The sequence below is a fragment of the Carassius auratus genome, chromosome 50, assembly GCF_003368295.1.
Source record: "Carassius auratus strain Wakin chromosome 50, ASM336829v1, whole genome shotgun sequence".
Taxonomy (NCBI): domain Eukaryota; kingdom Metazoa; phylum Chordata; class Actinopteri; order Cypriniformes; family Cyprinidae; genus Carassius; species Carassius auratus.
The window spans coordinates 16,051,681-16,073,954 of NC_039292.1; the positions used below are offsets into that span (position 1 = coordinate 16,051,681).

General features: G+C 38.5%; 1 protein-coding gene across 1 annotated transcript in view; it reads right to left on the reverse strand.

Annotated features, from left to right (window-relative positions):
• insc (INSC spindle orientation adaptor protein) overlaps window positions 1-21,530 on the reverse strand; it is a 44,615-nt gene extending 23,085 nt beyond the window's left edge. The window contains exons 1-2 of the mRNA XM_026239426.1: window positions 21,016-21,530; window positions 769-857 (exon numbers count right to left, since the gene is read on the reverse strand). Coding sequence (XP_026095211.1) covers window positions 769-824 — 56 coding nt within the window. The 5' untranslated portion in view covers window positions 825-857; window positions 21,016-21,530. The remainder of the gene's footprint in view (window positions 1-768; window positions 858-21,015) is intronic.
• Window positions 21,531-22,274: the final 744 nt, after the last annotated feature.

A 22,274-nucleotide genomic window follows, 5' to 3' on the forward strand; every position in this document is an offset into this window, starting at 1 on the left:
GATGAGTCATGAATCACACGGGCTTCAGTTCAGGCTGCTCTCTTCAGTCATATGAGCACATGTTTATATTTACAATGCTTTTGTTTGTTTTCTTCTTATTGTTCTTAACATATCCCCCCAGTAAAAATAAAATGATAAAATAATTCATTGTTAGCACATGTATTGTAAATATCAGTATTTTTTCCTTTAATTTAGAAAAATTTAATATGTAGCCAACGTATGCATATATTTTCATCCATTTCAGAACACATATACATATAACTGAAATAGTTTGAGGAGGCAGACCACGTTAACAAAGAAAAAAAGCAGAAAGATTTCAGGTCACAGATGTTTCTGTTGGGCATGTGTTTCTGAGAAACTTTGGTGTGATTACTGTCAGAGACAAACAAACATATGTCATCTCTGACTCTGACCTGCAATCTGAGCCCGTCTCACTCTCAACAACACATATCAGAATCTATTACTGCACATTACAATGGGAATTCTGTCTGCTTGTGTTCTACTTCCTCTTCATATCCACATTATTTTTGTAAATAAGATATTTTCTGTGAATGTGCAGGATCTATTTCATTAGACGCTATAGTTAAATTACCAAAAGGATATCAAACTATTTAGGTTACAACCACATTCAAATAACAAAAGCAGCTGTACCTGCTTTTATGTTAATAAAAGTGGATAAAATAACAGCCACCAAGGACTGTATACTTCTTTTGCTTATTTTTAATGTCTTAATTTTATAGAGATAATGAAGGATGAAAGTCCACTTACATCTTTCCAGAGATTGAAGAATAGCTGCTCTGTCTGGAACTCTGTGGGGTCGCCATTCTGACTGCGTACTCCTTACTTCAACATAACACCTACAAAACACAATATTAACAATAAAACTATAAAAACACTAGATTTCACCAGGTTTTGCAGCAGTTAAAATGACCACTATGTACTACTACTAGTATATAGTATTTATTATAAGCCTGTCTGCCTGAAGAGGAATCAATTATTGGATTTGATCAAGCTTGGATCAGAAAGTACCTAAACTGGGTTGTTTCTGAGTGACTGGCTGATCTACAGTAGTTATGTTTAGCTACTGGGCAGAGTGAAGGGATCTAAAATATAGTCATGCAAAATACAGTAAGAATCTGAATTTTTGTTATGGTTACAAAAGCTTCTACAGCACAAAAAGAATGACAGTGACAAGACATACAGTATAATATAAATAGAATAAGTAGGAAATAGCAAAATACCAAATTCTTTTGAAGAAAAACAATATAAAAAATAGACCATATACGTTATTATTCAGCATGATCGCAAATTGGCTTTCCAGCTAATTTAAATCAATATTTATATGGTATAACAGCAGTAAATGTATCTCTCACACGTGTCCTGAAAAAACACATACTATCCTGCAACAGAGCAATAAAGATGAGCAAAGGTTTGCTGCATTTTGATTGGACCTCTGGTACCAAGCCCGGGAAGGACAGGGCACCTCATTGACTCATGCAATTTCTGCCCTTTACCCATTAAGAGACTAGGCCAGGTTTTCCATAGGACCTCTGAATGCAGCAGCAGTGGGGTGAAACAAAGAGAGATCATCCAATTTCATTCATCACTACCTTTTCCGACCTTAAAACTGATGTAATCTACAACAAATCTATTTCATACTTATTCAGAGAAATAAGCATTTAAGGTGACAGCAATGTACAGTATAGTGAAACATTTGAAACAAAAATTCACCTGTTAACGAACAAATGAATGAATGCATGACAGTATGATCATATTTAGACTTTATGCATTCAGAGCATTGCCAAAGGTATTCTGGTAGTGGTTTTGTAAGTGAATGATGCATCAGTAAGTGATGCTTTTCTAACTGTGTGTTTGGACTATGCAAATAAAATCCACAGGAGGGATATAGGGGTGGGCTACACCATGACTGATACCAGAAGTGTCCATAGTTTTTGTCCAGCGGGACAACAACAGATGCAGCACAAACTGAGGTTCCATCTCACAGAGACAAAAGTTAATTGTCCAAGTTCTGAGTGTCTTGCCCAGAAACGCTGAAGACATTTGCAGCAAGTTTAAGATCCATAGAGCAAACCTTCAACTTCAAGGTACTTTCATTGGCATGTTCCAGATTAAGGACCTTCTGCACCTACTCAGGGTCTCATCTGCCTGTTCCAGATTTTAGGACCCTTTGGTGCTCTAGAAGATCAGCATCTCACAGCACTTTGTGTTCAAGCCTCTTGAAAAGGAATCCTGCTCATTTCCCCACTGCATTGTTACCCAGCACAACCCGTAGTGAATATAAATATTACTTATCCAAACCTCTTTCAAAGACCCTGCCATTGTTTTATATTATCAGTATATGAAAGTGAAAGTAGTAGTGAAGTAGTGAACACAGTTCAGTGTTCAGTGCCTTGCTCAAGGGCACTTCAGCCATGAGATTTGAGAGTGGAAGAGAGCGCTGTTCATTCACTCCCCCCCACCTACAGTTCAACATCTGCCAGCACCAAGACTGAACCAGTTACATGTCCAACTCTTTAACCATTAGCCCACAGCTGACCCCAAATATGATATGATTTGCTAATTTATTTTAGATGTTATATAGTTGATTTAATTCATCAACAAATATCTTCCATGTATTTGTTTGATTTGTTTACTTATTAGTCTCAGAAAAACAACATTCTTGGTATATATTTAGTAGTTGTTGATTACTCTTGTTTATCTTTTTATTAATATAAATTATTTCATCACACTTGTGTTGTCTTTGTGTCTCTAATACAGTAAGAGGCTCTAAAAGTTAACATTATCTCACCAAACTTTCAGATAAATCAGTTGACCAACTCCCTCCACTTATATTAATTCCAGTGATTGAACAGCCCCTGCTAGGACTGATCTCATGCCTCCTTTGTAAATGTCCTTGACCGGTGCCCTGAACTAAGAAATGGGGAAGTGGTCATTTAATGTACTACTTAAGAGATGGGTGATCCAAAAATCACACTGTGGTGCTGACATCAGTACCAATAACTATAGCAGGGAAACATTTATATTACACTTTCTCTTTCAGAGTTGCCATACCATTACACTCAGTGCCATATTTAACATTACATGAGACAGCAGGAAACTTATATTATAGGAAAATTATATAGCCTTGGTAACATGCAAGTTTGTAGTATTATGCCCTAATTGCAAAGCAAAATGTTTTTGGTTAAAGCTAGAATGGCTGCGAATGATCAGTCAATGTAGCTGTTATCTGATTGGCTTGAGTAAATGGTGGTTGGAGTCCAGCTATTTGTTTAGCAGCTAGAAATGTCATAAAAATATGTGCTGTGATCTACAAATGCACACAGGAAGCAATCAATAAATTAATAGAAATGTTAATTTGTTGTGTTTTTGACACAAACATTTTTTACTTATTTTTTTTTTTTATTATTATTATCTTGTAGATCTCATTTTATTAATGTGGGACTTTATTTTTGTAAAGTCCTTTAAATTTTTTCTGTTTATCTGAGAATTCATTTATTTGTGAATCTGTTTGTGGATCTCCTTTCATTTATTTGTGAATATGAAATAATTCTAACCCCATACAGGTCAATGCACCCCATTCCTCTAATCAGCCGAAATCCCAAGGATAATCATGGAAGCCTTGACACTTGATGCACGTCTGTACTGGGGCTGATGGCAGGCATGTGGTCACCGAGAGGCAGCAGAGCATCAGACTTCGACAATCTATAGCGTTTAATGAGACACAGTGTTTCTAGTCTTCTGAAACTCCATGTATGGGTAAGTTATGTGATTGTGATATTCTCCCAAAGTCTGGTAAATTATGTTTATTAACACTGTTGTGTTTCCATTTCCTGTCTTTTGGTAAAAGAGTGATATGTTTCCCACAGTGTCACTCAGTGATGTTAGGGTGGTTGAAAGACTCTGTCCAGGTTCATCTCCCACCACTGATCTAAATTGAAGTGGTTCTATTCTTGTCCTGTCCTTTCCTCCATAGTAATTTTATTACTATGCCAAAAGAATAGGTCTTATCTTTTGATTTACTGGCAGAATGCCATCCAGTGACTCAGTAAGCTTAAGTGCTCATTCCATGTTATTTATTGATGTATCCAATTTACATTATTCAATTTACACAACCTGCTAACCATGGAAGCCTGTACTCTCTTCTGATTTATTCAATTGAAACCTGCAGCAGAATGGTTTGAAGTTTACTTATCAATGCTGAAAGCAGGTATCTATGATTTTAGAGTATGAATGATGTTGCCTCAGGACAAAACCAGTAAAAATAAATTTCTGCCCCCCTCCCCCCAACAAATAAATTGATAAATAAAAGGTATAAAAAAAATAATAATAATGAGCAGAATTATGATAAGAGCAGTAACCAATATTATAACATCACTGCATAACAGTTTTGAAAAAGCTCTGTCATCAAAAACCTGTCCTGATTTTTTTTACCATTGACCTACACTTTAAAAGTTAAAATAAATTAAAGGGTTAGTTCACCCAAAAATAAAAAGTGGGCTGCGTTTTACTCACCCCTAAGGCATCCTAGGCATAGATGAATGTCTTCTTTCAGACAAATCCATTCTGAGTTATAGTTTAAGTTATACACTGAAACTGACAGGAATGGCTACAAAGCTTGAATTAAAGGGACAATAAGTAACTTTTTAGGTATTTTATTATCTAAAATCAATATTTTTATTCATAAATATGCCCTCAATGGTGTACAAATACCTATGCCAATGTTTAAACTAATCCTTGTAAATGAAGAATTTATTATCTTTATATACATGGGACGGGTAGGTCGACGGAGGCTTCCATGTAGTTCCGCCATCTTGCAAAACTATAATAGCAGAGAGGGACAAAAAGTACTAAGCCAACGCGTTTCCACAGCGCGTTTTCGGTCAGAGCCAGAAACGCAGGTGCAGAGCAGTGAGAGGCGCTTGAAACTGCACCGGCAAGTTTAAAAGTCTGGATTGCATTCTTATTATGGACCATACATATGCCGGGCCACAGGAGAAGAAAACATTGTCGCCAAAACAGTCAAAAATAGAACGTAAAAGGAAACGTGACCGTAGATTACAGAAAACAAGAGTTAATGTCGGGGGAAGCTTTTTCTAGGTGGAAAGAGCTAATGCTTGATAAAGATTTCAAAAGAGACGCTGAAGTGGCCAGTTTTCTTCTCGACAGGTAAGTCAGTGTTACAGTCTATATTATAATTTTTTTTTATATCTAACAATGCATATAATTCAGAAAATATAACGAATAAATTAGACATAACTACTAAATACAATATTTCATGTTTTCCACAGTCAGTAATTCATACTGTAACATTCGTTTGTTAGTTGTCATGTTGCAGTTTGTTTGAAATAACACACCTGTTCACCTGAAGGAAAACTCGACAAAGTGCTATTAGAATACATCCCGTCAAAGCTTTTTGGTACATGTCGCCTACCGTAGATGCAACGCGCATTTGAAAAAGCGAGGCGCTGGAGAGCAAAATTTGTTTGAATGCAAAATACAATTTCACCACTAGATGGGAGTAATTCCTACTCAGTGTCCCTTTAATTTTGACACATAATTTTGATAGAAAGTTTACTTACTGTGTTTAACCTTTGAGAGGAAAGCACTGTTTTTATCCACAATACACAAGTCGCAAAGTTTATCATGTAACAACTTTCACAGAAGACCACCTTACCGTTCATTCATTCATTCATTCATTCATTCATAAAGCTTTAAGTTTCTAAGAACTCCACAAAAACCTTAAGCTGTTTATACGCAAATCTTGCTAAGTCAAGTATACAATGACACTGAAGTACACAAACACAGATGTGTAAGCTTAAACACAATTTCTGTCCTGTTTAATGCTTACATGTGCGCTATACCAACTCACCATTCACAACAGCACTGTTGCAGAGTCATTCAAGTTCTTGGGATCTACCTACTCAGGACCTGAAGTGGGACACTCACAATGACTCATTGTGAAAAAGCCCAGCAGAGGAAGTTCAATCTGCCACAGAAACAGACACAGTTTTTTCACTCAGCTGTTATTGACCCTGTTCTGTGCTCTTCTATAACTGTCTGGTTTAGGTTAGTCAACAAATCAGACTGCAATGGACTATCAGGACAACTGAGATGATAATTGGTGTGCACCAAATTGGTTCAAACTTCAACGTATATGCCAAAACATGTCCAATGTAAAACTGTACCCACAATCACCAAACTCTGTACATGTTTTGTTCTCATAAAGCCAGTTGCTTTCTTATTTACAGTCATTAGTTACAATGAACTGGAAGTCAGCTATTTTGATTTGTATGCAGATTTTTGAAAAGAACAAGTAATTCTGAAGAAACATGTTTAGTTTTATGAATTTTGATGATGTGGGGCATAACAGCAAATTGTAAAATATCAAAAATTTTAACTTACATATAAATAATAATAATAATAATAATTCCTTACATTTATATAGGGCTTTTCTAGGCACTCAAAGTGCTTTACATTGTCAGGGGGTATCTCCTCATCCAACACCAGTGTGCAGCATCCACCTGGATGATGCGATGGCTGCCATATGGCACTTGAATGCCCACCACACACCAACTTACTGGTGGAGAGGAGACAGAGTGATGAAGCCAATCAGCAGATATGGGGATTGTTAGGAGGCCATGATGGTCAGAAGCCAATGGGCAAATTTAGGATTTGGGATTTTTAATGACCACAGAGACTATTTTTAAAGACCTCAGTTTAATGTCTTATCCGAATTACAGTGCTTGTTGACAGTATAGTGACCCCGTCTCTACACTGGGGCACTAGGACCCACACAGACCACAGGGTGAGCATCCCCTGCTGGCATCACTTACACTTCTTCCAGCAGCAACCTAGTTTTCTCAGGAGGTCTCCGTTCCAGCTACTGACCAGACTCAGCCCTGCTTAGCTTCAGTGGACAACCAGTCTTGGGCTCCAGGGTGATATGGCTGCAGGCAAAGGCTGTAATATTAAGGTTGTCCGCTGGGTGATAAAAAATGGGATAAGAAATCTTTTAAACAGGATTTTTTTTCCTGTCAGTTCCTATTAGTTAGAATAAGGTGGGGAAATGCATATTATCAATTAAAATGTAATGCACTGTCAATATACTGTAGTTTTTTTATAATCATTTTACAAATGCTTATAAGCAAATGCTTATAAATGCTTATGATCATTACAATTATTTACAATTCTTGTAGACCATTAAAAGAGTGTGAAAATCAGTTTCACACTCTCAGTATTAAAGAGCAGGGATGACCAACATCGGTCCTGAAGAGCTACAGTCCTGCGGAGTTTTGCTCCAACCTTGATTAAAACTCTCCTGTCTGTAGATTTCTAGTAACCATTAGACATTGATTAGCTTAATTCCCACCATATATTCAATATTATCTGTCAATCTAATTTGTCTAATCTGACCATTTGATTTAAAATTTTAAATCGTGAGTGCAGCGCACCTACAGCTAGCTAGGTTAGCTTGAAATTCACATATCAGCGTTTCTATTCATGTCTATTATCATTTTCTTTTTTTCTTTTGTCTCGTTTATTTTCTCTCATTTATTTTCTCTCCTGCCGTTTTTCACGAGTTCATCAAACAATAATGGTAAGTACAGTTTAGGGTGAATTATCGTGCCCTGCACCTATGAGAGTAGGTCTGTCCTGATCGGTATCTCCCATGGAGAGCCGTCGAGGAGCAAGAACAGATCTGCGAACCCTACTCGGCCCGGCCAGAACGGGGCTACTAGCAACAGACGGACTCTCGCCAGAACTCCCGGAACCAGAGGGGGGAGGGGGGGAAGCGTACAGACGAAGCCTCGACCAGGTCTGTACCATACTGTCCAGTCCCAGAGGAGCTGGATGAACTATAGCAAACCAAAGGGGACTTTGTGATGTCTCTTGAGTCGCAAGGAGATCTACTTGAGCTTTGCCAAAGATTCTCCATATCTGCTTCACCACCTCGGGGTGAACTTTCCATTCTCCGGGCCTCTGCCCCTGCCTCGACAGTATGTCTGATCCCATATTTAATTTCCCAGGAATGTACACTGCTCTGAGTGAGAGGAGTTTGCCCTGGGACCACACAAGGATCTGGTGAACGCAGACCTCCCTGGTGGTTGATATAAGAGACCACCGATGTGTTGTCGGTGCACGCCAACACATGGTGACTTCTCAGGTCTGGGAGGAAATGCTTTAGTGCACGATAAACTGCTAGCATCTCTAGACAATTGATATGCCGTGTCAGATGCGACCGATCCACAGACCACGGGCAGGGTGGCCACTCATGACCGCACCCCAGCCATTGAGGGATGCATCCGTTGCTAGTATTAAACGGTGACAAGGAGCTCCCACATGTCCAAGGTACAGAGACATCGCCACATGACCTTGATAGTTTGAAGTGGATTGCCCCTCTGGGAAAATCCCTTAGTCCTGAGCCACCACTGTAGGGGTCTCATTTACAGCAGACCAAGAGGTATCATGTTGGACGCAGCTGCCGTCAGACCCAACAATCTCTGAAATTGTTTGACAGTGAGTGACTGGCCTTCTTTGACTCTCTTGACTGAGATGAGGATCGCCTGGATAAGAGCAGGGGACAGACATGCCTGCATCGCAGTCGAATCCCATACTAGTCTATATAGGTGGTTCTCTGCACTAGAGAAAGTACACTCTTCTTGGCATTCAGTCTCAAACCCAGCTCCCCCATATGTGCGGGAACGACATCTCGGTGTCGAACCGCCACCTGCTATGGTTGAGCTAAAATCAACCAATCATTTATATAATTGAGAATGCAGATGCCCTGCATGTGTAGAGGAACCAGGGCCGCATCTACACACTTCGTGAAGGTGTGGGGTGAGAGTGCAAGGCCAAAGGGAAGTACACGATATTGGTAAGCTTTGCCCCCGAAAGCGAACCTCAAAAACTTGGAAGCATGGATATATGGAAGTATGCATCTTTGAGATCTATTGTGACAAACCAGTCCTCGGATCTTACTTGAGCTACAAATTGCCTGATTGTGAGCATTTTGAACTTCAGTTTCATGACTGAGTGATTATCTATGATCGGACGCAACCCCTCTCCTTCTTTGGAACTATGAAATACCAGCTGTAGAACCCGGACTCCCTGTCTTGAGGAGTGACCACCTCGATGGCCTCCTTCCCTAATAGGGTTTTCACTTCTTGTTCCATAACCAGAGCATGCTCTGGGCCGACAAACATCAGACTAACTCCATTGAATATCGGTGGTGGAGAGCTGAACTGAATGCGGTAGCCTTTTTCTACTGTATGCAGGACCCATTGAGATACATTTGGCAGTAGTTTCTATGCTACTAAATAATCTACTAAGGGAATCAGTCTCTTGAAACTGACGCAACGCAACACAACGCTCCACAACGCACACGGCCCCTGGCCCCTAGAGGGCGCTGAGGTGAGACGGGCACCATGCAATGTGGTGTATGCCGCTCTACCCCAGCAGAGGCTACCCACTGAAGTCCAACCCTCTGGCATCAGGACATCTTGGCTCGAGGACTTCTTAGCTTCAATTACTGCCCTAAGATCTTGTTTGGGCTTAGACTGAGAGCGTCGCTGGGACTCTTGTTCCAGACGCGGAGGAGCACAAGAAGCTCTTGAGGCACGCTCTGCTTTTGAGCCTCCCTGTATGAGGAGCTGGAATGCGGCTGGGGCATCTCCCCCCCAAATGTCCCAAGAGGGCGACGATGGAGGAACTTATGGAACGCCGCCGATTGTTTGCGTGCCTCCTGAAACCTGTCAACGACATGGTGTGCAGACACGCACCAGCCTGCCCTGCCGGGGCCTCCAGAGACGATGCAGCTCCGGGGTATCGATATATAGCCGTGCTCTCCCATCCCCACAACTTTGCCATAGTAGTCAGACGAGGGGATGTAGAGGCGGGCTGAAAACGTGCATTTCCACGATCTGGCTATCTCTTCACGCAGACTGGGAAAAAAGGGCTTGCTTTTCTGCGGTTCGGATGTATTTTCGGCGGGCCATTTGATGTTTAGGATGTTTAGGTCACCGTGTGAGTAACCACCTCCTCATACTGTTTGGTGGCAAATCCCTGTTGACAGACTCCACATCGACCTCCTTGGAGGAAGAGAGGCAGAGTGTCGATCCCTCTCCCTGGGGGGAAGGAACTGCAGAGCGTACTTCCAAACCCAGGGATGGGCGCCGGATCTGGCCGAAGTGGAAGGAGATTGGGACTCGCCCGTCTCCATTCCCTCTGCCAGATCCACATTCCCGCTGCTTCTATGTGCTTTACTCACTTGACCACTAAAACTGTTATAAAATGCACACCATGGTTAATTTTATGTGGCCCAACCAGACACTTGTGGGCATAATAACTCTAAATAGCCTATATGTCAACAAGGCTTGCTATTTGCACTTTATGTAAATAACACTTGAAACACTTATTTTCAACAGCACTGTGTTATGGGCTTATATACTGTAATATATTGCCCCATAGAAACTTCAAAGGTTCATAAAAATATATTGAAATAAAAATTTTGATTTCTTTAGATCATTAGACCCTACATTTAATCCCTTGGCTCACTCAACACTAGCGCTTAATAAGACGAAGCACCATATTTATTAAAGAGGAGCTCACACTTCAAAAAGTCACAAATATAGGCCAATTTGTTTGCAAACACAGGACACTTTCTGTTGTGCTGTTCCAATTTCGTTGTGTTATGGCTCTTTGTCCGGTGTGTTTTGCTAATTTTGTTGTGTGGTTGCTTGTTTCCATTGTCTTATGATATGTTTCTGTTGTATTGCACTTTTTTGTGTGTGTTGTGGAGATTTTGCTGTGTTTCACACTACTGGGTGACTGTACATTCTGTATGCAGGAAAATATCAAAAAAGTTCTACTTCAAACTGGATTGTCAGTTTTAATGTTTCCATTGAAACGCTCCCTCTGTCTTGTCCTTTTTTCAAGAGCTGTCATTAAAACCACCTACAACATTAACATATAAATTGACGTAGATAATTCAAGCAAGTCAATGACCATTAGCATTCACTTAAGTGACATGTCAAGTGCCATTGAAAATGATCTCACCATTTCACTATAAGGGCCAATTTCACTGGAATCAAGTGATTTGATATTGTGGTGACTAATGTAATAGTGGGATTTGGGCATTATTGTGAATGTAGCTATAGCTGTACATGTTACGGAATTAAAAAAGAAAAAGAAAAGACAAAAAAAAGAGAGAAAGTAAGTGAAATAAGGTGTTCCTGTCAATTGTTTATTATCAAACAGGATATATCTGATGAAAGCTGTGCATTTCTGTAAATACTAAAGCAGTCTGGTTAAAGGGTTAGTTCACCCAAAAATCTAAATTATGTAATTAATGACTCACCCTCATGTCGTGCCCAACCAGTGAGACGTCCGTTTATCATTGGAACACAGTTTAAGATATTTTAGATTTAGTCAGAGAGCTCTCAGTCCCTCCATTGAAGCTGTGTGTACGGTCTACTGTCCATGTCCAGAAAGGTAAGAAAAACATCATCAAAGAAGTCCATGTGACATCAGAGGGTCAGTTAGAATTTGTTGAAGCATTGAAAAGACATTTTTGTCCAAAAATAGCATAACTACGACTTTATTCTGCATTGTCTTCTCTTCAGGGTCTGTTGTGAGCACGTTCACTGCAGTGTATGATATCCGGTTTGAGAACGAATCATTCGATGTAACTAGATCTTCTTGAACCAGTTCACCAAATCGAACTGAATCGTTTGAAACGGTTCACGTCAAATAAGCATTAAAGCTGCGGTAGGGAACTTTTGACTCTCTAGCGGTTAATAAACAGAACTGCTTGCGTCTTGCGGAAGAACATTGTAGCCGGAACTACTTCTCTCTGTTTATGTCTATGAAGAATCACAAAGGTACTGGGTTACTCTGCCGCGGTACCCCCGAAGCAATCTAAAATAGTCAGAATATAAACACTTATTATAGGTGCACCCTAGTGATTCAGGACAAGCTAAAAACACGGTTTGGAAAATGGATTCATTGTGTACTCACTTATTATATAATTTTTTCTACATTTTGAACACAAACAAAGTTACGGACCGCAGCTCTGATTGGTTGTTTCTTACCGGGAGCAGTCCGTAACTGCAAATGGCAATAGGACACTGGGAGGAGCCAGAGGAGCTTGATTTTTTTCACAGATTATCTGTCTCATATTCTACTGTCAGGACATAATGACAGGTTTAACAAATATGTAAAAAAATATATATATTTACAAAAGTTACCTACTGCAGCTTTAATCCACAAATGACTTTAGCTGATAACTTTTTTAATGTGGCTGACACTCCCTCTGAGTTCAAACAAACCATATCCCGGAGTAATTCATTTACTCAAACAGTACACTGACTGAACTGCTGTGAAGATGAACACCGAGGCCGAGCCAGATAACGAACGAACGGTTGACTCGTTCATGAGTCAAGAACCGTTTGCATTGGTTTTCGGATCACCAGTAGTTCTTTTGGACAGATCAATTCAATAAACCGGTTGAAGAAAACGGTTCACCGGTTCTTTTGCGCTCTACGTAATGGCGTCATTGGCGATGATTGCCCTTGATTCAAGCCTTCGGTTTACCTGTGCTCATAGCATTAGCACACAATCAGTTCAGAATCAATCACCAAAAGAATCAGTTCAGTTCAGACGCTCTGTGTGTCGGTCTGCTTCACACTGAATCACACATGCGCAGTATCATCAGCTCCTCGGTTCACGAATCGGACGCGTCTGACAGAAACGGTTCTTGACTCGTGAACGAGTCAGTCTTTCGTTCATTATCTGGCTCGGCTCTGTGTTAATCTTCAGTTCTCTCTTCACAGCAGTTCAGTCAGTGTACTGTTTGAGTAAATGAATTACTCCGGGATATTGGTTTGTTTTAACTCAGAGGGAGTGTCAGCCACATTAAAAAAGTTAACAGCTTAAGTCATCTGTGGATTAATGCTTGTTGGAGACGTGAACTGTTTTAAACGATTCCTTTCGATTTGGTGAACTGGTTCAAGAAGATCCGTTTACATCGAATGATTCGTTAACAATCCAGATATCACAAACTGCTTTGTTTTGAACTATCTCACAACAGACACGGAAGAGAAGACAATGCTGAATAAAGTCGTAGTTTTTGCTATTTTTGGACCAAAATGTGTTTTCGATGCTTCAACAAATTCTAACTGACCCTCTGATGTCACATGGACTACTTTGATGATGTTTTTCTTATTTCTGGACATGGACAATAGACCGTACACACAGCTTCAATGGAGGGACTGAGAGCTCTCGGACTAAATCTAAAATATCTTAAACTGTGTTCTGAAGATAAACGGAGGTCTCACAGGTTTGGAACGACATGAGGGTGAGTCATTAATGGCATAATTTTGATTGAACTAATCCTTTAACCCCACCCCCCTAAATATTTTTAGACTATTTTATAGTAGCCATTCAAAATCAATGATGATATCATCTTATTATCATCTCAGAAAAACAGCAAGAATTAGATGTTTTAAACAAATAGTAACAAAATCATGCATTCATTGCAAACAAGGTTACCTCTTAATAGGACTCCACAAAAGGCCAATAAAATGTTCATACAAAAAAAAGAAATCTGTCTAGAGTCAATAGAAATGCTGCACAGATGCAAGGTGGCTATCAAGAGAAATGAAGTGTTTCTTCTACAGACTGACAGAATAACATATTTCAGATATGTTTGTAGATTATAGCCCTTAGTAGACTTCTTCTGTCAATTGGTTTTTATAACAGTATTTTTCTGTTATCTTAACCCTTCTAAACTTTTTGAAAAAGTGAATAGTAAGAATTTAAAAGACAAAAAAAGTTAAATTACAATTTTCATTTGTATTATCTACATTTTGACATGTTGTTGTGTAAAGAGCTTTAAAGATGTGCATTACAAACGTATCTGGTCTTACAGCACTGAACAACGTGATACTTAGTTACTTACCAAAGATATTTCACTGCTGTGTGCTTTACTCACCTGTCTAAAAGTGATACCCAGAGGTGAAAGAGTTTTTCTAAACTCAGCCTATTCATTAAAACTCAAATCTGTGAACCCAGAAAAAATAACCTGTCTCAATACCATCTCTGCCATCATTACATCAAAAGCTGGTCGAATCCCTGAATATCACATAATGTCTTTTTGAGTGATTGAAAAAAAAAGAAAAAGGAAAAACATTGAAGTGTTTCTAATCAGGATGCTTAAACAGTAGCATGAGGTAGAATGTGAAAATACTTAAAAGTGTGTGTGCGCGCGCGTTTGTGTGTGTGTGTGTGTGTGTGTGTGTGTGGCAACTGTGGTATAACAAACTACCCAGGACTTCTTGTATGCAAAATGAATGAATGCAATGGCCAAATGTAAATGAGTCATTGATTTCAAAAACTGACAGTCATAATTAAATATTCCCAGGCAAATGCTTCACAGAGTGCAAGCGACGACTCAGTTACATAATCACTGCATCCATCATTACAAATTATTGTCGGGCCATCAACTAAACACTACCTCAGTATTATTTGCTCATGAGTACATGTCCTCAATTGTCAACAACAGGACAAAAAAGCAAATAATGAAAACTCAACAAAGATGGCTTTCAAACAGGTGGAAGGTGAAGCAGAATAACTGTAGAGCTGCATGTGATGATGCTTCTGAAGAAGCTGTGGATGAGAAGCTCTCTACGACTGAGAGGCTATGAGGCGTGTGGAGAGCAGGAAGTTAATCAGCTCTCAGCGAGAGGACGTGCTTCAGTAGACCTCAGTGATGTGACATATGACTGACTGGACCAGCCTGCTGTCAGGGACATAACATTTACAGGTACAAAAACATACGGATAGACACACAACATGGACATCTAAACTGTGTGCAGTATTACAGTTTTTATGTATAAAAACAAGAACAAGTCTGTATCAAACTTATACGTTTGAAACTTTAGTTCCCTTGATACTATCCTCAAACCTAAATATAACTACTTAACATAACAAAAAACTTAAGTTGCAAGATAGAAATATACAGATGTTTTTGAGCCATTAAACCCTCTGCTATCACTCATCCTAATCCTAACCATTTACCTAAAATTATATAGTTTCAAGATAAATGTTATTCAAGGCAGACAAGTGTAATCATAAGTACCAAAGTAGTCCAAAGTAGTGATTATTGCATTTAAGGTGCTCTCTGGTGGTATACAATGGTTTGGTTGGTATGAGGTGAGGTACAGAATAAAATATGAAGTTTCTTTAATAGCTAAAATGTTATTCCCACTCTGTAAAGCTACTCGCATCTCATTTAAATTAATCTGTCATTCAAAACACACATTACACATTTGGTTATGAACATGTATTGAGAGAACTATTCTTCCAATTTGGAAAATGAAGTGGTTACAGTCACTTCTGAGGTTGGAGATGAAGATCATTGAGTAAAGACTTTAATTTTGTTCTGCTCCTTACATAACTAATTCATTAACTGATGAACGTTGCACTTTTATTGAACTGAATCAACTGAAATTAATCAGTGTTGAAATAAAAAAGACATTATTGTATCCTGTAAAGCTATTTTTGAAGTCAATTCAAAACTGATGCTGTTATTGAACTGCAATGAATCAACACTGTATTAAATTGAACTGAATAATAACACTGTTGGCATCTGTAGAGCTGTTGATGTATTTGTTTCATAACCAATGAATTTTGCAACATTTGTAAGAACATTTTCATCTGTTATACTAAAAATATTTTTCTGCACGGACGGTCCATGCTGATGTTCAGGTACTGCAGGTTTCTCACATTGTCAGGGTGAATAACTGTCTCACACTAATACAAAAGTAGATGTAGTCAGGGTTAAGCGCATCTTCTATGGAAGTGTTTAACAGCTGCTGCCATACTGTCAGTGGACACTGAAGAGAGATCCGAGCTGAGTTAGATTACTCAATCAGCTCAGGTTACTGTTTAAAGAGACCCTCCCTCTATAGTACGAGTTTGAGAAGACAAAATTCAGATAATACTAGCCGTCAGTACATAACTTTACCTGGCATCTACATGACATGTCTTATAAACCACACTACTGTCTGTACAACATTCCTTTGCCATTTCAAATACAAAGTGTCAAACGTGTTCCTCATTTTCTCATAGATACACAGAGGGACGCTTAAAACAACACATACAGAAAGACAAAAAAAAAGTGCACCTTACCTTTTTATAAACCAATTTAAAAGCTGCTATCATCCAAAGGCACAGATGATGGCAGATGATTTCTGTAAAGAGCTGAATAGAGGGTCACAGCTAATGTCTTCCTGAACTCAGGGAACATCTTTGCAAAGTTACGGAGACATTCGTGTCCTATGAAACTGTGAGACTTCCAACAGATGGGATGCATGCAGCTAAACACCTTGAGCCTCTTAATAATGAATGAAATGCAACTAGACTCTCAAATGCACATGCTGTCCATGTGCTCTGTAGTCATCACTGCTACCGCTCTCTATTGATATGTGTGTCTGGGAAAGAAAAAGCAACATCTTTCATACCAAAATCACACAAACGCCATACATACAGTGATACCATTTCATTATAATGTTCATTTCTAATTATACATAGACCAATCAATTACTTAAAGTACTATGCCAGTGAATGACTGCTCAACCTGGAAGGAGATCTGTAACATGTGGTCAGTTTAGAGTTGTGGACCTCAAAACATAATAAAGGAGCCAGACTGGACGAATCTCTTGAGAAAATGCACTTTAAGTCCAGAATATAGAAGTATTTTTCCCCCACAGAGTTTGTTTTGCATGTTAGTGGGTTCACTGATGACATGAAAACAAAAAATAAAACATCAAGCAGTTCAGAAAATGTTCAAATGTTATTTTTATATTTTTATTGATTTATTTTTTATGTGAAATTATGCATTTGGGAAATGTGTTGTTTTGGTGCTCTGGATTACTGAATTATAGTAACTATATTATTTCTTAATGTATTTATATTATTGAGGATTTTCTGAATGCCCTGTTTATTTATTTATTTTCTAAATGTGTCATCTTTAGATCTCTTTGTTCATCTTAAATGACTTGAGGTGATGTTTCATAATGTGTCTAGGTCTGTATCTCTGTGATAAAAGACTCTCTTGTTTGAGGAGGTATGTAAAGTCAAAGGTCACAATTACAGACTCCTTGAAACTGAGTGATTAGTGCAGAGAATAACTACAGCAGATCTGAAGACTACCTTTGGGACGTCCTTCATACAGGGTTATATGCATTCTAGCAGTGTCATATCCCAACAGAAACGGCCTCTTCAACCTGGGATGAGAACAGCATGTGTGTGCAGGGATGGGCAGTATTTCAGACACATGTATTTAAAATACGTATTTGAAATAGAAAATGCTAGATTGTACAGTCCTCACGTTATCTGCTGCTGTACAGCTCCATTCAGCTCTGAGTGAGAGAAGGGGAGGATGTCATGCTCAGCTGTACTCGATGATTACAGTTAAAATAGTGCATCATTCAGATTTGCCTTCAGTTAACATGAAAGAAGAAAAGAGCACTGACAAGGGGAAATTAATAAAACCTTTTTTTTTTAATCAACAAGCTTGTCAAACGTGTTTAATTAAAGCATTGCTGCATGTTAGGGCTGGATAATAGGAGAATACATATCATGGCAATGATATTAAAAGTGAATCGACTGGACTTTTTCTAAATTGTTTACATAGACGGGCCTATAGGGAAAGTGAATATATACGGAAGCATGGATGAATGAGTCACAGAAGTTCTTATAAGAGTGTGTGTGTGTGTGTGAGGGCTATACTTCTATGTCTCTCGATAGATTCAGTTGTTGGAGATGGGTTAATAATCCTTGACAAGTTTTGTTGCTTCTTTCTGATTATTTTCCTGTCTAAATTTAAAATCAAAATATTGATCATTTAATAATTGTTGTGATGCTAAAATGTTCCAAATTGGTGTCCAATGATTGATTAATAAATATTTGATTGCTGAATATTGTACCCTAATTGAAGTAGCTGTTAGCTGATTATATATATTATATTATATTATATTATATTATATTATATTATATTATATTATATTATATTATATTATATTATATTATATTATATTATATTCCCCTTTAGTTCATGCCACTGTTAACACTTTCCAGTTTTTCAGTTTGGTCAGATGACGTTAAGCGTTTATAGCACCTAAAAATTTATTATATTTAACATTTAAATTAAATATAATTTGTTGGATTTTGTTAACTAGGACCTAGTATGTAAATTAATTAATATTTATTTATTTTGTCTTTGTATTGCCGAAAGTCATGAGAAGTACTTAGAATTAAATTAAAATATAACTTGTATGTCATGTATTTAAATATATGTAATTATACATTTGTAATCACGAATTTGCAATTTAGTACATTTAAAATACATTAACTTTAAATGTTATATCAAATAACAAACTACAGTTAAAATTATAATCAAGTACTTCACATGGGTGTTATTATGATAGTCCAATGCAATCTCGTGAGAAAAATAAACTATTCCATCAAGAGGGGATTTCGTATGAATTTGTACAGAAGTATACCATTTTTAGAAGAAAAAAACGTGAGTATGAAAATATCATTTATATTACAACGCAAACAAAACATACAAGGCTCAATTATAAGTATGAGAAGCGATGAAAAGTGGGAGGAAACACAGAAGGAAACTGAAACATTCTGTCAGTCACTTGACATTCCTGCAATGAGGATGAAGGCAAACACACGCAAGCGCCCTGTTATAAAATCAGCTGCCTTTGACTGCTGTGTTGTCACATCTCCCTTAGACAAAGAGAATAGCAAACAACCAGCACATGGAGTATAAAACAGAAATAAGCCCAACAGCTGTACCGTCCTGTTTTAGACACACTATTGTGTGTTGATTTCGGGTTTTCCACTCAATCCATGGAAAAGGAAAGAGCTAGGATGAGCAGATGTCAATGTTAGCTAGAGCAGTGTTTCTCAACTGTTCTTATCCCTGCTCCACAGATCTCACACCCGTCATGATTAGGTTTCGTAATCTTTTAAAAGTGAATCTTTATATCTGATTATTTAGTATTTGTCTATATACATGCAGCCACAAACAAACTCATCTGCATCTTGGATGGCCTTGGATGGATCACCTATTTATTTTTTGGAGGTGAACTTTGTTAAATCTTGTGTTATACACGTAGTGCTTGATTTTAGCTGTAGTGTAATAATGATATAAATAAACTGGTAAAGTGTATTCGATAATAGACTTTACCAATATTAAAAAGCAAAAGAAGTAATTATAAATCATATACAGTAGTTCAACTAATTATGTTTAATATAGATTTAAACTAAAATACATTCACATATTATATGAGGGCCACGCAGAGGGTTCATGACAGAACTGTCTGCTATGATGTCATCACTAATCCACTTCTAAAAAAAGAGCTCCTTAAAAGTAGCCTATTCCTTTAATAAGCACTTTTTTTAAAAGCATGCTGAAGTGTACTTTTTTCACAAGGGTATTTAGTATTTTCTAGTTAAAATGAATGTATTTGCGAGCAGTGATTTTAAAGAAGGTAAATGTGTGGAGGCAGACACACCTTCACTCAACAGCTGCAGCTTTACTCTGTGGTTAATTCAACAGCTGGAAAACGTCTGGCCACATAAATAAATAGAAAGGACTGATTTCAACCCACACAAGGAGTTTAGAGTGAAGCAACATTTAACAATGGTGTATTTTCAATAATATATGTAATTTATAAATTAATGTAGCAAACTGTGATTTTATGTTTGTTTAGTTTTATATCATAATCTTTATGTTTGACGTGAACTTTCTGCCATCAATGCTGGCAATAGCCTAAAGAAGTGAAGCTGCCATTTATAGCTCTGAACATTTGCTATTTTGTAGAAGAAAAAAAATGCATGGTCAGTTTTCCTCTTCTGGAGTCTAACATCTTGAAAATATAAAATACAAAACTGAAAAAATAAAATAAATAAATACAGAAACTTTGGAATTATATAAAGTTTTTATAATTACAATATCATGTGTAATCTGTGGTGTCAAGTCATTTGGAGCCTCATCAAACGTGCACATGTGCATCCAGTCCCTCTGAAGCTGAGCAACGTTTACCTGAAGTAGATTCACCCTGGTACATAACTTCTGGTACAGAGCCGGTTTTGTTACTAACATACACTTTAAGTTACGTGTGTTCTTAACAGCTTACTCTAAATGAAGGGTTAGGGTTCGGGTAATCCTGCTTTCTGGCCTGACTGTTGGAAGGCCAGACTGAATTTGGGAGACAGTACCAAACAGAAGCTCAAACAGCATTTGCAGATATAAATGTAGACTAGGCTATCCTGCATCAAACTAATGCTGAACTCTTGGCACTTCTCCTCCACCCACAATATACAGACCGGCTACTTTAAAACTGCTTATGAAGACATTTTGCAAGCTGTAAACCTCCACTTTTGGTTTGGAGAAAAATGCTGACTACAAGCCTGCACGGGTGAGTTTGACTCGAGGCCTGACTCTCTTAAAACAAAGAGTCTTTCTGTGTGGATCGAGGGGAGTAACAGTATCCCGAGCCATTAAATCCACGTTTGCATTTGTTTGAGTCAGTGGAGCCGCTTGAGTGTCGTCTCTCATCTCTAGATGCTCATTAAACCGTTCTGCTCCTCCAGCTCTGCTATTAGACATGTGTGATGCTTCCATGAACACCCAGCAGCTCCACAGCAGCAGTCTGAATTTGTCGAGCACAATAATGGTGTGACTAATGAATTCAAGACAAGTGGACAGGGCACTATATTAATGCATTTAAAGCTCCGGTGACCAGACATGAGACATTTTAAATATTGCACAGGAATACAGATCTGCCACACTGGTCTAATATCAGACTGGAGTATTTACTCAGCTGCCTGATGCTGATGATGCTTTCCCATAAACTGTCCCACACACACTGAGTTCAGGGGTCGAGAAGAAAAACTTGAAAAAGAAGCAACACTTACCAGGGCAGTTGATCAGTTGATCAGTTTCTCAAAGCTTGCGCGTTTCATTCAGTAAGACAGCACATTTGGTCTTGAGAGTGTCCACTGTGCGATGTTCACGGTGGATCTGGAACGTGCTAGACACGGCTGTAGCCTGAAATGAGCTGAGCCCACATCTCTTCGTCAGTCAAGCAGCATAGTTTCTGCCGGGCAAAAGTCCAACCAGACACGAAACCCGTCTATTTCTGTCTGCCATATGAGCGGCAGGGTTGTGCTTTTCAAGACATTCTGCGGTCAAACATGTAATTGCAGAGTGACCGGGTATGGTAAAATGTAATTGTAGACTTCATCGGATCCAGCCCAGCTGCCAACGGTACATGGTCAAGAACTTTAAACTCCTTAAAAACAACTCAAGTCCCATAAATAAATGTGGGCCTGGAATCCAGATGTGGAATAGGGGAGGAACGAGAGAGGTAACAGACGCTGGGGAAAACAGTTAGGAGAGCCAGAGCTGCTGCTGCGATGGGAAAGAAAACGTTTCTCTTTTTCTTATGTGACAAGATGACTGTTTTTTTAAATATCTTAAAAGAGGCGAGATTTTGGGAGGAGCTGTCTGGGCTCAGTTATTCCTAGACTTTTACCATTAAACTTTCAGGGTATCTGATTTCGCCTAAGCTACTCTGTGGAAAAAATCAGCCATGGAAAAAAAAAACGCCTATGAAAACAAGCTGAGGAACGCATAGTCCGTTTCATCGGACTGCATCAAAAGCAGATTTAGATCTGCATGCAGACCTTGATGCTCAAATATACATTAAAAAAAAGAAGAAGAATGAAATAGGGAAGACAAATGGGCCTTTTGCACTTTTATGGCTTACTGAAAAAAGACTAGTGACTCTCTGGGTGTTTATAAAGAAGGAGATCCTTGCTCACACTGTTACGATTTATTTTCATCTGCAATGACTAAATGACAAACAGCTGCTCACTATTAAGAGTGCTCTCTTCAATGGCTTGCTTAGAACTAAGAATGTTACAAAACCCTGCGAAAGAAGAAAGAGAGAAAGAAAGAAACAATCCCTGATTTCAAGCCTGCCACGATCTTCCATGCAAACTTTCCATGTGGATACCGCAAGAGCCTCCACAGCTGAGTTCATCCAAATGGATTGCACGGAGACCACAAAAACAACTAGTGAAAAAAATTATTTCTTTGAAATAATGGCTATAATTTTGGGTTATATAATGTGCTCAAAGAACACCAACTTCCAGTAAATTGCCATTAACCA